We start from the raw sequence: 20260 nt of genomic DNA, 5'->3' as shown, positions 1-20260 counted from the left end.
ATCTGCAACACAGAAGTTTCTTATTTATTTATTTATTTACATCATTCCTATTCCATTATATCATTCACATATGTGCACAAAATGCTGACTAACTGTACATCTGAGTTCAAATGGGGACAAGTAAGCTATACGACATGTAGGCCTAACAGTCAAGGTCAGATCAGAAGTCAGCATACCAGGCTTTGATCTCCACACTCATTTACTACAGTAAAGATATACCGTCATATCATCATCATCATCATATACTGGGATCTGGACTGGGGAGAGAGAGCGGGAGAGAGAGAGGAGGGAGAATGAGAGAGGGAGAGAGAGAGACACACACATTACAGTTTCCTCTAATATTGAACAGTAAAACTTACATTCATGATTTTCAGGAGGACCATCAACCTCCAGGGTTGCATCTTGTCTCATGTGAGTCCAGGTTTTCCCGTCTGCGCTTTCTGACATATCTAAATACACCACAACCAGAAATTAGTATTTCATTTTGACTATAGTCTACAAGCTAACCCAACTGCCCAAATGCAAAAACATTTCACAACTTGATATCAACTATAGTTGTCTCTCTTGCATAGGACTGCTCACTGTTGGTGGCATAAGAAAATCTAGAAGGGACAAAATCTATCTGGACTTTCACAGTCCATCGATGGTCCTCCTGACAAGAAAACCAGTGGTGGGTCATGAGAAGGGGCTTCACAAGAATGTACACTAACATTAGCTAATTCACTGAAAACAAACACTGTAATAATTATTAGTATTTCTTTTAGAAATGGCAGGCTACTTAAAACAATGACTGTTTCATCCCCCACAATTCTAGTTAACGTTAGCTGGTTGTGGTGTCAGGTAGTAAACGTTAGGGCTAGCTAATATATATATATATATATATATATATATATATATATATAACGTTATATATTATATATATATATATGTATGTATGTATATATATATATATATATATAACCAATATAACGTTCAGCTAGCGCTAGCTGATAGATTAGTAGGTAGCTAACGTTAGCTACGTTACTAACTAATTTCAACTGGCTCCTAGATGGGAATATTTAAATCTTATATTACCGGTAAGTAAACAAATAAATAGCTAAACCAACAGTCAAATCAATGTAATTTGCTGAGAAACCCCCCCAGAGGGGACGTTAACTAGATAACTTCCCAGAGATGAAGTGCGCACCACACAAAAAAGTGTGTGTTTGTTGGACCATCGGGTCCCCAATCTGTTCTCTTTATGGCTTTAAACCACAGCTTTCGGCGGTTCCTCTGAAAAGGGTGACATCTCGAGGGGATGCTGAAGAATCTGAGGCCATCACCTTGTCCTTTTCTGTTTGTACAGTTCACAGCAGCTTTGAGGCATAATTAGCTACATGAAACGGAGCACCTGGCTACTGTTCGTTTGCTTTTTGCCTAGAGGCTGCGTGCGCACTCTGCTGTGACGTAGGCGGCGAACCCATCTATACTCCAAGATTTCTTTTAATTGGTTAAATTGTATTTTGCATTTGTACTGTATTTTGCCTTTCTTTTTATTGGTTATATTGCATTTTGTATTTGCACTGTCCTTTGTATTGTATTTGCACTATCATGTCTTTGCACTGTCCTGTCCTGCACCCTGCCCTATGTCATCTTCATCAAATTCCTAGTATATGAAGTCATTTACAGGGCAAATAAAGTCCCTCTATTCGAGGCCATCTTTCTTGTTAAACAGTGGAAGGGTCGGGGCAGATCCTGGTCCTGAAGAGCATCTCACAAAGTAGGTGAGTCACTCTCAGGCAGACCTGTACCCGTGCAAAAATTACTCTCGCGAGATTAGCGAGGACACGGGCGTCACCCCGCGTCGTTATTTTCCTTACTCATCAGTTTAAGGCATAACCTCTGAACGGCTGAGGAAGACCTGAGTTATCGGGACCAGGCTCAGTCGGTCACGGTGAACATGAGACACACAATCAGTCTGCAGGTACTGTGGGCGTGGTGCATTCAGGGAACCGGGGGGGGGGGGAGGGGGTAGGGGTCGACCCCTCGACCAGGGGCGGGGATCCTGGGGGGGGGCGGTCAGACATGTCTCCCCCAATATTTGAGATCATTAAAATCCCCCCCCCCCAATATTTAGATTGGGGTAGTGGCATTCAAATGACCATACAGCCGCGTAGGAAGATGCCCCCCCCCAAAAAATACTCTTGCAAAATGTCAATGTAAATGCCCCCCCCCCCCAAAGTTGGATCCAGATCCCTGCCACTGCCCCACACCCTAGATTAATGAAAAAGAAAAAAAGGATGTCAACAACACTAAATTAAATGGCCTTCCGTTCTCGGAGGAACCCAAGGAAAGAAAACAGAAGGGCGGGTTGAATCATATAGAGGCATCTCATTTATGAATTGAATTGAATTTTTTATTTATTTAAGTGTCATGCCTACTGTCGCCCCATCCCATATGGGATTATAAGACACCTTTACGACTCACTTCTGTACATACGTCATCTATTTTCATGCAAAATATGTTTCCAGTGTCGCTGGTCAAGCTCAAATGAAAAAAAAAAAAGAGATGAATAAATAAATGATACGATATATAGATACATACATACAGACAGTTAACCCTGAATCTCTATTGGTACAATGCTCTCTTCCTTGCGTTCCATGCCTTATCTAGATATTTTGCTAACTTAAATGTTTCATTCTCAAACAGCCAGTTCAGTCTCTTGGAGTCTTCCATATTCAGCAGATCAACCTCTGTTTTTATGCTATTAAACAACCCATCACGTATCTCCCCATAGAAAGGACAATAAAAAACAAAATGATATTCATTTTCAACCACCTCAAGGTCACACAATGGGCAAGTTCGATCTTCCTCTCCCAGCCCTACATACCTTCCTGTTTCAATGTATCTCATTTATGTGTTGATAAGGGACAATAAACTCTGCATTGGAGTCCAAACAGTAGCGCCATCTTGTGGTACGAAATAAACACGCAGGACATTGCTGTGTATAGTGTATGAGCAGACATTACTGTATATTGTATGAGCTTTGGTGTCAAAACAGTAGATAACAGACCACCGTTTCATTTGCTCATCTTTAGCTCCAAAACTGCATGCTATCCAAATCAACACATTTATACTCCCAAGTTTTCTTAAATTGTATTTTGCATTTGTGCTGTATTTTGCCTTTTTTATTGGTTATTATTGCTTATATTGTATTTTGCATTTGCACTATCATGTCTTTGCACTGTCCTGCACCCTGCCCTATGTCATCTTCATCATATTCCTAGTATGTGGAAGCCATTTACAGGGCAAATAAAGTCCCTCTATTCGAGGCCATCTTTCTTGTTGAACAGTGGAAGGGTTCGGGGCAGATCCTGGTCCTGAAGAGCATCTCACAAAGTAGGTGAGTCACTCTCAGGCAGACCTGTACCCGTGCAAAAATTACTCTCGCGAGATTTGCGAGGACACGGGCGTCACCCCGCGTCGTTATTTTCCTTACTCATCAGTTTAAGGCATAACCTCTGAACGGCTGAGGAAGACCTTAGTTATCGGGACCAGGCTCAGTCGGTCACGGTGAACATGAGACACACAATCAGTCTGCAGGTACTGTGGGCGTGGTGCATTCAGGGAACCGGGGGGGGGGGGAGGGGGTAGGGGTGGACCCCTCGACCAGGGGCGGGGATCCTGGGGGGGGCGGTCAGACATGTCTCCCCCAATATTTGAGATCATTAAAATCCCCCCCCCCCCCCCAGTATTTAGATTGGGGTAGTGGCATTCAAATGACCATACAGCCGCGTAGGAAGATGCCCCCCCAAAAAAATACTCTTGCAAAATTTCAATGTAAATGCCCCCCCCCCCCCCAAAGTAGGATACAGATCCCTGCCACTGCCCCACACCCTAGATTAATGAAAAATAAAAAAAGGATGGAAACACTAAATTAAATGGCCTTCCGTTCTCGGAGGAACCCAAGGACAGAAAACAGAAGGGCGGGTTGAATCATATAGAGGCATCTCATTTATGAATTGAATTGAATTTTTTATTTATTTAAGTGTCATGCCTACTGTCGCCCCATCCCATATGGGATTATAAGACACCTTTACGACTTACTTCTGTACATACGTCATCTATTTACATGCAAAATATGTTTCCAGTGTCGCTGGTCAAGCTCAAATGAAAAAAAAAAAAAGAGATGAATAAATAAATTATACGATATATAGATACATACACATACAGACAGTTAACCCTGAATCTCTATTGGTATAATGCTCTCTTCCTTGAGTTCCACGCCTTATCTAGATATTTTGCTAACTTAAATGTTTCATTCTCAAACAGCCAGTTCAGTCTCTTGGAGTCTTCCATATTCAGCAGATCAACCTCTGTTTTTATGCTATTAAACAACTCATCACGTATCTCCCCATAGAAAGGACAATAAAAAACAAAATGATATTCATTTTCAACCACCTCAAGGTCACACAATGGGCAAGTTCGATCTTCCTCTCCCAGCCCTGCATACCTTCCTGTTTCAATGTATCTCATTTATGTGTTGATAAGGGACAATAAACTCTGCATTGGAGTCCAAACAGTAGCGCCATCTTGTGGTACGAAATAAACACGCAGGACATTGCTGTGTATAGTGTATGAGCAGACATTACTGTATATTGTATGAGCTTTGGTGTCAAAACAGTAGATAACAGACCACCGTTTCATTTGCTCATCTTTAGCTCCAAAACTGCATGCTATCCAAATGAACACATTTATACTCCCAAGTTTTCTTAAATTGTATTTTGCATTTGTGCTGTATTTAGCCTTTTTTATTGGTTATTATTGCTTATATTGTATTTTGCATTTGCACTATCATGTCTTTGCACTGTCCTGCACCCTGCCCTATGTCATCATCATATTCCTAGTATGTGGAAGCCATTTACAGGGCAAATAAAGTCCCTCTATTCGAGGCCATCTTTCTTGTTAAACAGTGGAAGGGTCGGGGCAGATCCTGGTCCTGAATAGCATCTCACAAAGTAGGTGAGTCACTCTCAGGCAGACCTGTACCCGTGCAAAAATTACTCTCGCGAGATTTGCGAGGACACGGGCGTCACCCCGCGTCGTTATTTTCCTTACTCATCAGTTTAAGGCATAACCTCTGAACGGCTGAGGAAGACCTTAGTTATCGGGACCAGGCTCAGTCGGTCACGGTGAACATGAGACACACAATCAGTCTGCAGGTACTGTGGGCGTGGTGCATTCAGGGAACCGGGGGGGGGGAGGGGGTAGGGGTAGACCCCTCGACCAGGGGCGGGGATCCTGGGGGGGGCGGTCAGACATGTCTCCCCCAATATTTGAGATCATTAAAATCCCCCCCCCCCAATATTTAGATTGGGGTAGTGGCATTCAAATGACCATACAGCCGCGTAGGAAGATGCCCCCCCAAAAAAATACTCTTGCAAAATTTCAATGTAAATGCCCCCCCCCCCCCAAAGTTGGATACAGATCCCTGCCACTGCCCCACACCCTAGATTAATGAAAAAGAACAAAAGGATGGAAACACTAAATTAAATGGCCTTCCGTTCTCGGAGAAACCCAAGGACAGAAAACAGAAGGGCGGGTTGAATCATATAGAGGCATCTCATTTATGTGTTGATAAGGGACAATAAACTCTGCATTGGAGTCCAAACAGTAGCGCCATCTTGTGGTACGAAATAAACACGCAGGACATTGCTGTGTATAGTGTATGAGCAGACATTACTGTATATTGTATGAGCTTTGGTGTCAAAACAGTAGATAACAGACCACCGTTTCATTTGCTCATCTTTAGCTCCAAAACTGCATGCTATCCAAATGAACACATTTATACTCCCAAGATTTCTTAAATTGTATTTTGCATTTGTGCTGTATTTTGCCTTTTTATTGGTTATTTGTTTATATTGTATTTTGTATTTGCACTATCATGTCTTTGCACTGTCCTGCACCCTGCCCTATGTCATCTTCATCAAATTCCTAGTATATGAAGTCATTTCCAGGGCAAATAAAGTCCCTCTATTCGAGGCCATCTTTCTTGTTAAACAGTGGAAGGGTTCGGGGCAGATCCTGGTCCTGAAGAGCATCTCACAAAGTAGGTGAGTCACTCTCAGGCAGACCTGTACCCGTGCAAAAATTACTCTCGCGAGATTTGCGAGGACACGGGCGTCACCCCGCGTCGTTATTTTCCTTACTCATCAGTTTAAGGCATAACCTCTGAACGGCTGAGGAAGACCTTAGTTATCGGGACCAGGCTCGGTCGGTCACGGTGAACATGAGACACACGATAATGAATAGGATAAGTCTCCAGTTACTGTTTAGAATATATGTACATACAAAGCATTTAAAACGTCTAAATGTTCCACACTATATGAAATATAAAACCACTTCTGATAGAACGTATCCTTTCGTTAGCAATTGTTTTCGCCTTGTTGCGCGCAAAGGCTCACGGGATGTTTCTGACGTCACATTAGCGCACACCTCTCACTTGATGGAAAGCAATCGATACCCGATGTGTCAGAAACAATGGATTGCAGCCTACTCGAATATACTTTTGGGTTATTTCATGATACATATTCAGAAGCACATAATCTGTTGGATGACTACAATAACAAGCTGTCTACAACTGAAAAAAAACGCAATGTTTGCAGAAATACAGATATATTCACATTTATTTGTGTGTTATTGTTGTTTGACTTGTACAGCACTTTGGTCAACTTTGTTGTTTTTAAATGTGCTCTATAAATAAAATGGTATGGTATGGTATTTAAAAAAAAAAAAGAAGCTATCGATACTGACTCTTTTTGACCCAACCTGAATGCCGTAGCCCTCTCTTGTCTTCTCGCGTTCACTCACGCGTCTTCTCGCGCTCACTCACCGTCTTCTCGCGCTCACTCACCGTCTTCTCGTGTTGACTCACCGTCTTCTCGCGTTGACTCACCGTCTTCTCGCGTTGACTCACCGTCTTCTCGCGATCACTCACCGTCTTCTCGCGCTCACTCACCGTCTTCTCGCGTTGACTCACCGTCTTCTCGCGATCACTCACCGTCTTCTCGCGTTGACTCACCGTCTTCTCGCGTTGACTCACCGTCTTCTCGCGTTGACTCACCGTCTTCTCGCGTTCACGACGTCAGGCACTCGCTTGCGTTGGTCGGACAAGATGGCGGACATTTCTCTGGACGAAGTGATTCGCCGACGCGGATTTAACACCAAAGGACTCACTTCCAAGAGGTACACCTCGATAAACCTTCATCTTATGATATATATATATATACCCGCTATTTAGGGTAACGTGTGTTATATGAGTGATATGTTAACAAATGAGGAAAAATAGGTTACCACAATCCTAGCGCTAGCATGCTAGCTAGTTAGCATCAAGCTAAGGGTGCGTTCGTTTAGAACTGGGAGGTGCAAATTGCGACTTGCTAGGAATGATTAAATAAAACACCGCATGAACTCGCACTTCCTCATCACATATTCGGATGTTTCTCAGCCCCAAGTTGCCGGCTGATGTCAATATCATATATCATCATCGTCTCATTCGCTATAGCTGAATGCACACAGGTCGGAGGTGGGGATTTGGCCACTTGCGACCACAAACGAACGCACCCTAAGTTCTCCCAGCCAGCCCGTACTAGCTAAGTACGTGACTGTTCATTACTAGTTCTCTCCTTCTCTGTAAAACACTCTCCCTATTGCCGTATTCCCCTTGACATCAAGGCAAGGCAAGTTTATTTATAGAGCACATTTCAGCCACAGGGCGATTCAAGGTGCTTTACATGAGACATTAAAAGCATTAAAACAAAAAGCAAGACATTATAGACATTTAAAACAAAAGGCAGGACAAATTAAAAGCATTAAAACAAAAAGCAAGTCATTATAGACATTTAAACAAAAAGCAGGAACAAATAGAATACAGGAATAAAAGTTACAGTGCAGTATACTGATAAACATAGCTCCTCTTAGAAAGCAGTGGCAAAAAGAAAAGTCTTCAGGCTTGTTTTAAAAGAACCAAGAGTTGCAGCAGACCTGCAGTTTTCTGGAAGTTTGTTCCAGATATGTGGAGCATAAAAACTGAATGCTGCTTCTCCATGTTTTTGATTAACTTTAATCAAAAACAAGCAATCAGAATAACATTTGATGGCCAATTCTCAACTTTCCCAAATGCTCATGTACGCCATTTTAACCCACACGCAAACAATGTGATTGCCAAGCACCCGAGGACGAGATTATTTGCTGATCAGTGAACTCTGCTAGCTTCCTGAGCTAGCTAGGCTAACCTGCTGGTTTTCCAGCTAACCTTACTATCTTAGCTAGATAACATTAGCTGCTGCTGATCTAGACCGGCAGGGATACAGATAAATAGATAGATAATAAATGATTAGCTTCAGGATTACATGACACACCCACATATAAAGCTAAGTCTCATGCACCCTCGGTACTTTTTAAATAAGTGACACACGTGTCGTTTTGTAGTACTGTAATTGTGTGGAACTACAACTCTTAACACCATCGTTGTCTCTCAACAGGCCCATGTTCGGCAGGGGGGCAGGAGGGGCAGGAGGGGTTGGGAGGACTTTCGATGCCCGACAGAAGATTGGGATGAGTGATGCCCGACAGAGGCTTGGAGCAGGAGGGGCAGCAGGTAACGATGAGACATCCTTAGTGTTCAAGTGTTGATCGGTGGTCTAAAGTGTTGTATTATGGTGAAGATTTGTACGATGTGATGCATTGATTTCCTGTTAAGTAAGTGGTGGACATTGGACATTGTATACAGGAGTTTTGCATCCCTCAATTGGATCGCAACTGGATGTGGTCTGAGCAATGTCCTGTGAAATATGTCAGAATCAGAAATGTTTGTACAGATAGTAGTATGCAACGTGCAATGTGTGCAATGCTTATGTATAGTGTGTGAGACGTGATATGTGTGTGTGTAGAGTGTGTGTGATGTACGTGCTATGTTACATGTTGGTCTTCCTTAGTGATGTATGACATCGCTCTAGACATTACTCTTCTTCGTGGGTTTTGATGTTGCGCCCCCTCCCCCCAGGCTCGGGGCCGAGGGGCTTTCCCTTTACCGCCCCGAGTCTGGGTGAGGGGTCACCCGGGCTATATATCCGGGCACACCTCCAGGAGCCATGTCACCGTTTAGTCATCCACAACCCTCAAGCCATGCTTTCCGTTGGGTGTCCGATATATCGTCTGATCGGATGATGTGGTCTGCGGTTTGAGACATTACTCAACAAGGCTTTTCACACTGCATATTTTTAGCCTAGGGCTATCCATAGCCTTGGGCTAAGAGTTCACCCTGGGTTCATTTAGCCCCTTTTCACATCTTTCCACTGTGAACAATGGTCCAGGAACTAATGCTAATGGACGGGTTCGGAATTTAGCATAGAAATAGTTCTATGCTAAATGATTATTCTATGCTAGTTCTAGTTCTAGTTCTATGCTAAAACCCGATCGGAAGCACTTTGTGAGGATTTTTTTTAGTCAGAACATGCTTTTACTCTGTTTTGAAAACGATATGAAACAAGAGTTTATCGTGTTTTTGATGGACTTTGTCTTGTTTAGGCACCTATGGATCCATTGAGTGTGTTAGCGGCGACGGGCTATATCTCAAGAGTGCACCGTTTAATGAAACTTTGATATCGGCCGTTGTATATGATCGTTAATTACCTTATAACATGAATTATAATGCAAAATTCCTAACCTGTCCTTTAACTCAGGGTTAGCGATGTCACAGTGTGGATTCATTCCCACGAAGTCTGACTATTAAACTCATGACAACAACGGTGTTACCGGTAACACCGTCTACCCTACAATAAGAGAGCGCTTACTTTCATCTTTAATGTTAGACCTTTGCCTTACGTTGAACTGCACTGTTGTGTAGCCTATTTGAATTTGGTGTTGTATGCCTCCACGCAGGGCTGAAAATTAACACCTGCCACCGGCCAAATGCAGGTCAAATTTCCAATTGGCAGATTTGGGAAGGCTATCTGAAAAAAAGATATACTTGGCCGGTAGATTTTTTCATCTACAGTCCCTTTGGCCGGTGACTCACCGTGAGCCAAAAAGTTAATTTTCACCCCTGCCTCCACGGCTTGCCTGCAAATGTGTAATCAGAGTAAGGTAAGATATAAACGTTACACTTGGTCCTGTGCTTCTTTCTAATCAGAATTAGTTTGTCAGGATGAACCTAAGCCCAGGGCTATATGATTCACAGTGCAGTTCTACTAGCCCGGGGGTAAATGTCCGTTGCAACATGCAACTAATGTTTACATTCAGATGACGTGTGGCTACCCATTAAGAGCAGGAAGCAATGTTAGAATGTTGCATCTAGTTTGTTCTGAACTGACTTTTCTGACCACTCGGAAATATTGCTGTTTCCGCCTGCGACCAATTCGATCTTTTTAAAGACCACTTTGGAATGTGCCAGGATCGTGCCAGTGTGAACGCTCCCTTAGCCTGGGTCTAACAGCTCCCTTAGCCTGGGTCTAACAGCTGCCTTAGCCTGGGGATAACAGCTGCGTTAGCCTGGGGCTAACAGCTCCCTTAGCCTGGGATAACAGCTGCGTTAGCCTGGGGATAACAGCCCCCTTAGCCTGGGGATAACAGCTGCGTTAGCCTGGGGATAACAGCTACTTAGCCTGGGGATAACAGCTGCGTTAGCCTGGGGCTAACAGCTCCCTTAGCCTGGGGCTAACAGCTCCCTTAGCCTGGGGATAACAGCTCCCTTAGCCTGGGGATAACAGCCCCCTTAGCCTGGGGATAACAGCTCCCTTAGCCTGGGGATAACAGCTGCCTTAGCCTGGGGCCAACAGCTCCCTTAGCCTGGGGATAACAGCTCCCTTAGCCTGGGGATAACAGCTCCCTTAGCCTGGGGATAACAGCTCCCTTAGCCTGGGGATAACAGCTGCCTTAGCCTGGGGATAACAGCTGCGTTAGCCTGGGGATAACAGCCCCCTTAGCCTGGGGATAACAGCTGCCTTAGCCTGGGGATAACAGCTGCGTTAGCCTGGGGATAACAGCCCCCTTAGCCTGGGGATAACAGCCCCCTTAGCCTGGGGATAACAGCCCCCTTAGCCTGGGGATAACAGCCCCCTTAGCCTGGGGATAACAGCCCCCTTAGCCTGGGGATAACAGCCCCCTTAGCCTGGGGCTAACAGCTCCCTTAGCCTGGGGATAACAGCCCCCTTAGCCTGGGGATAACAGCTGCGTTAGCCTGGGGATAACAGCTGCCTTAGCCTGGGGATAACACCTCCCTTAGCCTGGGGATAACAGCTCCCTTAGCCTGGGGATAACAGCCCCCTTAGCCTGGGGATAACAGCTGCCTTAGCCTGGGGATAACAGCTGCCTTAGCCTGGGGATAACAGCTGCGTTAGCCTGGGGATAACAGCCCCCTTAGCCTGGGGATAACAGCCCCCTTAGCCTGGGGATAACAGCTCCCTTAGCCTGGGGCCAACAGCTCCCTTAGCCTGGGGATAACAGCTGCCTTAGCCTGGGGATAACAGCTGCCTTAGCCTGGGGATAACAGCTGCGTTAGCCTGGGGATAAGAAGGTTCTAAGAATGTGTTTAGCCCTGGGCTAAGTGCAGTGTGAAAAGCCCTCATGACTCCTAGATCACGTGAGTTTCCTGAAAGGTCCATAGCGCAGATATCCAGAGCTCAGAGTCTCTCATTACTTCCGAGGTGCCTCCACACGTCCCTCACTCTCCCCCCCGCCCCCATCTGCCTTCCCCCAGGGTTCCAAGTGAAGGACGCCAGAGAGAAGCTCGGCCAGAAGGACGCTCGCTTCAAAATCCGCGGCGGCAGGGGAGGAGGGCCCGGAGGCGGGGTCCAGGACGCCCGGCAGATGATCAACTCGCGCAAACAGGGACAGAACCCCTTCCAGGGACAGAACCCCTTCCAAGTCTCCCCACAGACCATGCAGCTGAGCCCAGCAGTGCACCCACAGACACACATGCAGCAGACACACATGCAGCAGATACAACACGCTGCCAACAACAGCAGCGGCACCTTGGCCAGTGCAAACGCCAGGCAGTTCACTCCTGGCCTACAGGGACTGAATGTGAGAGGCGGGGCGACGCCACAGCTGGGGGGCGGACCCAAGAGGATGATGGACGCCCGTGATAGGCTAAGCCTGAAGCGGAGCATTGGGGGACCGCAGACCCAAGTAGCAACGGCCCCGCCTCTGAAGATCACTAAAACAATCCAGGTGGGCCGGGCTGAGTGTTGGTTCTGGATGAGATAAGGAGGAAGATATTTAGAGGTTGAAAATAAAAAATGATGCGGCCCAAGTTTAAAAAAGGAAAACATTTAGAGACCCGTGTTTAAAATGACAACCAGGACTCTAGGAGAGGACAGAGAGGAATGTATGAGTTTTAAGATTGGATTTAAAAAAACGAGAGAGTCTGAGGCCCTAAACATCCCTGGGAGCAGAAGACACAATGTCTGCTCTGTGACCTTCCGGCGTGTACAGAGTAGGAGCGCTGGACTCCCCCCTTCCGTTTGATCTCAAGTAGGATCAGCCCTCGTCCTCTGGGGTGATTTGTCAGTCCAGGCTCAGAGGTCACTGATATGGATGGACAGTAGGTTGAATAGACCCTTCAATCAATCAATCAATCAAAGCTTTATCTGTATAGCGCATTTCATACCCAGAGGCAACACAATGCGCTTTACAGAGAACAAGGGAGGTGGGCATACGACCCACTCTCTACATATTCCAGAGGGAAGCAAAAAAACAGTAATCACCCGGGGGCCAGATAAGTGAGCTGTAAAAATTCTTCCCTGACCCCTCTCAACAAGGCGATCGAGCAAGCTCCTGGAGTATGTTTGTCTACCGGCTAAGAACATTTATAAAGCAATACATTACATTAAATTACATTTCAGAGTGAGAGAGGCTAAAAGCATCATAGGAGAGACATGGCAAACATTGGTGTATGTCTGTGTGTGCATAAATGTGCCTGGGCCCAGATAGAGGCAGGGTCAGGACCCTGGTCAATGAATGAAAAGGTCGAACACGTATCATTTGACATTTACTGTCCCCGGTTACATTGTCCTCGTCTCCTGATCCTAACCTACACACGTTTCTCTCCACAGCAAAGGCCAGTAGGGATGTCGAGCGGTATCCGCATCAACATGCCAACCAGGGGGGCTGAGGTAGACATTTTGTTTATTTTTTAATACAAATTGAAAAGCTCTTCCGAGCTGCCATTGTTGTACTTTTGTACAGAAAAAGGACGTGTGCTGTCGCATCCCACTCTGATGTGTTTTGTGTCTCTGTAACCCCCCCCCCCCTCCCCTCAGTCTCTCACAGGCGATGATGATGATAATATCTTCAGCAAACAGATGAAGATCACTACCAGTAACAATATGCTACCATCACGGGTGAGAAGCTGTGGACTGGTGATACTAGTAACTGTTATTGAACACACACACACTCAATCAATCAATCAATCAATCAATCAAAGCTTTATTTGTATAGCGCATTTCATACCCAGAGGCAACACAAAGCGCAACACTTTTGTAGTTAACTCTTGTCAGCGCCGTCCATTTCATCACTGATGGAAACGCTCCCTCTCTCTCACCCCCTCCTCCCCCCGCCCGTCTCACAGCCCGGCACCCTGGGCTCCCCGTTCTCCATGTCGGCTCCCATCACCAAGGTGGTGAAGAACGACGCCTACACCGCTCCCCGCCCCCCGGTCCCCGTGGCGCCCACCAGGCCCGCCCCCAGCCCGCTCGCCGCCGCCTCCTCCCGGCCCTCAGCCGCCGCCTCCTCCTCCTCCACCTCTACCGTCTCCAGAACCCTCCAGCAGGCAACGGCCCCCAGCTCACCGCCTGCTCCCCCCCAGGTCAGCGTCCAGCCCCCAGCACGCCTCCCTGGCTCTGGCTGTCTCCCCTGTCTTGTCTCGTCAGTAGTGAGAGATGGGTAATACTGCTTTGCTGTGTGTGTGTGTGTGCGTGTGTGTGTACGTGTGTGTGTGTGAGAGAGAGAGTGTGTGAGACACTAAATGTTCGTCTCCAACCTAGCCTGTCTGTACACCGCAAGCCTGTATAGCCAGACTTTAGACATCTCATGGTTTCAGCCCAGAGCTCCTCGTCAACATGCTGGAACTCTGTGCATCTGTTGGAGAGCCTGCCTGACATTTCCACATAATGAATCGGTATGCGAGTTTGAGTTTTGCATTTGTTGCCCCCCCCCTCCCAGCCTGCGTTCAGCCCTCTGGAGGGGACCAAGATCACGGTGAACAACCTGCACCCCCGTGTCACCGAGGAGGACATCGTGGTGAGTGCCCCCACTGTGCCGCACACCGAGGGCCTCTCCTGTGAAGTTAGATTCAGCCCCCTCCTCGCGGCTCCTGACTATAATTTAAGGTGCGACTCATCGAGCACAACTGACTTTGTGTGTGTGTGTGTGTGTCTGTGCCTGTGTGTCTGTGCCTGTGTGTGTGTCTGTGCCTGTACGCCTCATCCATCCGCAGGAGCTGTTCTGCGTGTGCGGCGCCTTGAAGAGGGCGCGCCTGGTGAAGGTGGGCGTGGCGGAGGTGGTGTTTGTGAGGAAGGACGATGCCGTGAGCGCCTACAGGAAGTACAACAACCGCTGCCTGGATGGTGAGTGCCAGCAGCGAGGATCAGCCCATCAGGCTTTCTGGAAACTAGACTCTAAGGCTGCGTTCCGAATCGCATACTTCTACTTCTTACTACCAGTACCTACTACAGCTGCCCTTAGAAAGTACGTACTTTGCAAGCAGTAGGCATCCAATTGGGACATACTACCTTGTCATAACATTGCGCCTTGAAATTAGCCCACATCCGTCGCCGTCCATAACGCGACATTCGTCTACAGCCGTCACGACTCGCACATGTGACGCACATTTCCGCTGCACAGGATTGTGGGTCAGAATAGCCAGAAAAGCCTGCTGGCGTGCATACTGCAAAATACGACCGGATGTAGTAGGACATCCTGGTATTTTTGCCATACTGCATGTGGCATACTATGTATTGGGGCATACTACATCCTGTTTTGGCGTACTATATAGTAGGGTAGTATGCGATTCGGAACGCAGCCTAAATGTGTGCGTGGGTGCCATGGTGATAATTATGATGACGGAGTCTGGTTGCATAATTTACCAGTATGTTGCAACTCTAGCTAGATTAAGGGACTCTATACTAGGACGGACTGACATATCTTGTGTAGACATCTAATATTAACCCACTATAACAAATGTTCTCAAATTAACTACAGTTGTACAGGTCGTGTACTGGGAGGTGATTGGTTGTGTCTAAATATATCCTCCCATCTTTTTCTTCTCCAGGCCAGCCAATGAAGTGCAATCTTCACATGCAGGGCAGTGTCATCACTTCAGATCAGCCTATTCTCTTGTAAGTCTCTCTAAGGACTCGCACACTCTTTGACGTCCACACCAGCTCCCTGTCTCACTCTCTCTAAGGACTCACACACTCTTTGACGTCCACACCAGCTCCCTGTCTCACTCTGTCTAAGGACTCACACACTCTTTGACGTCCACACCAGCTCCCTGTCTCACTCTCTCTAAGGACTCACACACTCTTTGACGTCCACACCAGCTCCCTGTCTCACTCTCTCTAAGGACTCACACACTCTTTGACGTCCACACCAGCTCCCTGTCTCACTCTCTCCGTCTCTCTCTCAGGAGGCTGAGTGACACCCCCGGCAGTGGCAGCGGACGGAAAGAGGGTCTCCCCCCCTCCCTGTCTCGTCCCGGGGGCCGACCGGCCTCTTCTCAGCACACCCCGGAGGTCGACCCCCAAACCATCCTCAAAGCCTTGTTCAAGTCCACGGCCCAGTCCACCTCCACCACCGAGTCCTCCAGCGCACAGGCCACCGCCTTCCGCATCAAGATCTAACGCTCATTTTAACACGACAAGACTAGCTCACATTTTGACAAACGCCGAGACGTACAGGTGCACACACACGTCATACGACACGTTACAAAACATGCTCCGTTCACGTGGTTCCAAACTACTCTTTTCTTTCTACTTTTTTTTTTGTTAAAAAACAAACAAACGAGGCGTAATTGGCCCTGAAGTCCTGTATTTGTAGACGGTGAAGTTAAGGACAAAATTGTACATTATTCAGTTTTTAAGAAAGAAACCTTGTTTTCATCATTGTAACTCGTCCAGGGACCAGCCAGTCGAGTGTCTGGACGGACCAACGTAGGGCAGAGTCAGATTTCTTTAATTTGTTGTTTTAGGTGTGGGGGAGGATTGAAACTAGACGTTCATGGGGTATGTTTTTGTCCAATGCTTTTTTCTTTCGTTTTTCTTTTACTGTTCAACTAGTTCACATTGAACGCAATCCCTTTGGAATCATGAGTGTTTTTATTCTTTTCACATTTGCCCTCTTCAGACAGAGACTCACCTCGAAGTATACATGAACTTGGACATTAGACCACAGGCAATTAGTGTAAGATTTAAAGCCAAGTTTAACTGGATGTAATGATTTTCAACATAACTGACTGGTCCAAAGTGGTATTCCATTACCGTGGTATTTGGTTTGCCATCTTTCGCCACTTCGTGGCATCCGGTTTGCGCTGTCCTCTTTTGTGACTGTTTTGACTTGGTATTGCAGCAGTTTTAGACGTCATGTTAGTTTATTCTTCAATTTAGGTTTAAGAACTGTAAATTACCTTTCTACTACTGCTGTGTATGTCGGTTCTAAGGAAGATATGGTAGTGAGGTCATGTATCTGTACAAGTGAATTTTCGCCATTAAATATGTTGCTTTATAAAGAACATTGTGCCCAGAACTTTATTATTTAGGCTGATACATTATATACATTTGTATGATGGTGTACTTATTAATACTAAGTGAAGAGATTAACATGCACACTGAAAAATGTGTGTGGTGCTGGGAGTAACGTTAGATCCCCTTAGACTTTTCAAAAAAAATAAAAAATAAAGAAGCATACTCCCTCACTTTCTAGACCTTCACCAAGGCAGTGGCATGCCATGAAAATATGCATCTCAATACCCCCAAGGTGGGGTTGAGCTCTTGTTCTTGGCGACTAGTTCTCTATGTTGTATGCACTTAGCCTAACTTTCCGTAGATTACCTGCTCAGGATGTCGGAAGACAGCGAAACAACAGTAAAAGTATTTTCCAGAGATAAATGTTAACGTCTTATATAAATGTAGTTTTTCATAACACATATTGGTATTGTTACTTGTTACCGAAATTAATAATCTATTGACCTGATTCCAGAGTTGAGTCTCAGTTTTAATTTTGAACATCCCCATTAGAAAGACATTTGTTAACCGACCCAATATCTAATCACATACCATGATCTATATATACTGAACAGTAACATAGACATATTGCCCAGCCCTATGATCTGCATGTAATTTGTCTTTAGAGTTGCATGTAATGTAAGGTTGTTTATGGTTGCATGCTGCCTAATAACATTGAAGATGTTCAAATAAATGACAGCAGCATAGACACGTGGTGTAATTGTTTTGAGTGAGAAGAACATGCAGGCATTCAAGTAATGTAGAAGTTCAGAGCACTATAACAACTTATGCTTTTCAATGAAGCTATCTAACCTTGCAATAAACAGTTTTTCTAATATTTTGGAGAACTGACAAAGCAATGATAATGGCCTTTAGTTAGTGTGTTTATCACCAGCCTTAAATAACGGGACAACTTCAGCAGTTTTCATTTTCTGAGGAAATTAACCAGTTGTAAAAGATAGATTACAGATGTAGGTAAGTTGGTTTATAATACTGTCAATTACTTTTTTGACTAGCGTCGTGTCTATTCCGTTCCAATCCGTAGATGTTTTATTCTTGCACTTATTAACAATATCCATGATTTCCTTTGCTTCTACAGCTTCCAAATAAATTGAGTTTGGGTTTCTTGTGACATAATCATCTGCATCCGTGCCTCCTTTCGGCTGTGAAGAATTAATTTTTTCAGCCAGCTTTGGTCCTACATTTACAAAAAAGTTGTTAAACCCATCAACCACATCATTCATATTGTTTAATGTCCTATTACTGTCTGAAAAATATTCAGGGTAGCTACCATTTACTGACCCCTTTCTAATTATACTGTTCAATATCTTCCATATGCCTTTAATGTTGCTTTTGTTATTGTCTAATAATTTAGTGTAATACTCCTTCTTACAGGTCCTCATTATATTAGTTAGCTTATTTGACTATTATCCAATCAATCAATCAATCAATCAATCAATCAAAGCTTTATTTGTATAGCGCAAAAGCTATACAAGCTATAAAGCATAAAAACAGTAATCACCGGGGGGCCAGATAAGTGAGCTGTAAAGATTCTTCCCTGACCCCTCTCAACAAGGCAAGGTTCAATGAGTTCATCTCCAGCTATGAACGCGGTTCCTGGTGGCCCTCTGCAGGTGAGACCGCCTTTCCTTCCAAAAGAATTCTTAACATATCAAATGTGTCCAACGACAGTACTAACTGACCCAAGGTCTGTGATAATACTGAATGAAGGAGAAGCAGGGAACATATATGCATATTTTCCATACAACACTCACTCTCCAAAAGAGCTTGGCATCGAAACGCCCTGCGTCTACAACATCAACAACAGCAACAACCGCGTCGTCGTCTTGTAACCCGGGGCCGAAGCCCCCCCGGCCTCTCTCTGCCCCCGGCTGCCCCCAGACCCTTCTCCGGCCTCACCACGGAGGCTGCTCTCGCTGCTCTGCCCCAGAAGCCTCAGCTCAGACTGGAGCAGCTCCGCGCCCAAAACGGCATTGCGCTCTCCTGGTCGGTGGAGGAGGCGGATCGGAGCCGCGTCGCCGTTGACTGCTACCAGCTCTACGCCTACCACCGGGACCGTCCGCTCCCGCGAGACCCGCCTCCCCGCCAGACCCTTCCCCCTCCCCCTCAACCCGCTGGAGGAGGATCGGGGAGGTGAAGGCGCTGCAACCCATGACCTGCACCCTCATGCAGTTCCCCCCGGGGTCCAGGTACTACTTTGCAGGGCGCTGCGGGCCGTTCTGCGAGCCCCAGTGCTATGATGCCATCTTAGCCGCTCGCCTGCTAACTGGTACACGTAAGCAAGAGCACATTACCCCGGTACTGGCTTCGCTCCACTGGCTTCCTGTGCGTTTTAGGATTGATTTGAAAATCTTGCTGTTTACTTTTAAGTGCCTAAATGGCTTGGCACCCATCTACCTCTCGGAACTGCTGGAACCCTATGATCCTTCAAGGTCCCTCAGGTCCTCTGATCAGCTTCTCCTGGTTGTCCCCAAATCCAGGCTGAAGCTCAGGGGGGATCGGGCTTTCGCAGTGGCCGCCCCTAAGCTCTGGAACGAGCTACCCCTGCATGTTAGACAGGCCCCCACTCTGCAGGTGTTTAAATCACACCTCAAAACACACTTATATTCTTTGGCGTTTTCCTGACATGGCCTAAGAGACTTGTCCTTTTTCATGTGACATACTGCGTATGTTTTACTATGTGTTCTTTGTGTGTTATTGTTGTTTGACTCGTACAGCACTTTGGTCAACTTTGTTTGTTTTTAAATGTGCTCTATAAATAAAATGGTATGGTATGGTATGGTAACTTCCAGCAGCTGAGAGGCGGAGCTTCATGAGGCTGACTAACAGCGGGCACAGTACAAAGAGAAGCATGCACCTGCAAACATTTGAGTTTTGGACTAGTTTTCAAATAAAATCCCCGGTTGTGGTTTGTGTATCGATGCTCGCCTCTAGGGGGCGCCATCCTCTTACCAGCTTCACACTCACACCGGTTTATGTGATATCTGTTGGAAAGACACCCCTCCTCCTCCTCCTCTCTCACTCTCTCAATGCATACTAATGCTGCGAGAGGGCCCACCTCCCTCCCACGGTGTGTTCTCGGGGATGGGCGGGAGAGGGGGAAGAGAGAGAGAGAGAGAGAGAGAGAGAGGGAGAGAGCGGCTTCAGTTCAGGATCCTTTCTCTTGAGGCAGGCTAGGCTTGTCTAACACCGGCCCCCATGGCTTTCCACTGAAGCAATACTGATGCTTGCTGCACCTCTCCGCTCTGCTGCAACAATGCCTAACCTGTGTGAGTGGCACGTGACGTCTGACCAGAGTTGAGAGACAAAAGGGACATTTGTTGCTCTTTTTGTGTTGTCTTTTTTTTTGGTGTGTTCATCTGAATGGGGCGTCCTTTTTGGGTGGAGGAAGAGAAGATCAAAGCAGTCGGGGAGGAGGAATAACTGGCTTCTGCCAATCCTCACACGGACGAGCGAGAAGACGGAGGCCACAGGAGTAT

The 20260-nt window shown here is 46.1% G+C and overlaps 1 protein-coding gene across 1 annotated transcript; it reads left to right on the top strand.

The window, feature by feature from the left end:
* Nucleotides 1-7153: 7153 nt before the first annotated feature.
* On the top strand, nucleotides 7154-16737 carry poldip3 (polymerase (DNA-directed), delta interacting protein 3; the record flags this gene model as incomplete). Its single annotated transcript, XM_084462597.1, has 10 exons — nucleotides 7154-7224; nucleotides 8523-8638; nucleotides 11738-12210; nucleotides 13095-13154; nucleotides 13302-13382; nucleotides 13610-13846; nucleotides 14203-14280; nucleotides 14477-14606; nucleotides 15311-15377; nucleotides 15668-16737. The coding sequence occupies 10 exons, from the start codon at nucleotides 7154-7156 to the stop codon at nucleotides 15879-15881; spliced, it is 1527 nt and encodes a 508-aa protein (XP_084318723.1). The 3' UTR covers nucleotides 15882-16737.
* Nucleotides 16738-20260: the final 3523 nt, after the last annotated feature.

Source organism: Borostomias antarcticus (genome assembly GCF_949987555.1).
Source record: "Borostomias antarcticus genome assembly, contig: scaffold_158, whole genome shotgun sequence".
NCBI lineage: Eukaryota > Metazoa > Chordata > Actinopteri > Stomiiformes > Stomiidae > Borostomias > Borostomias antarcticus.
This window is presented reverse-complemented; position numbering and strand designations above follow the sequence as displayed.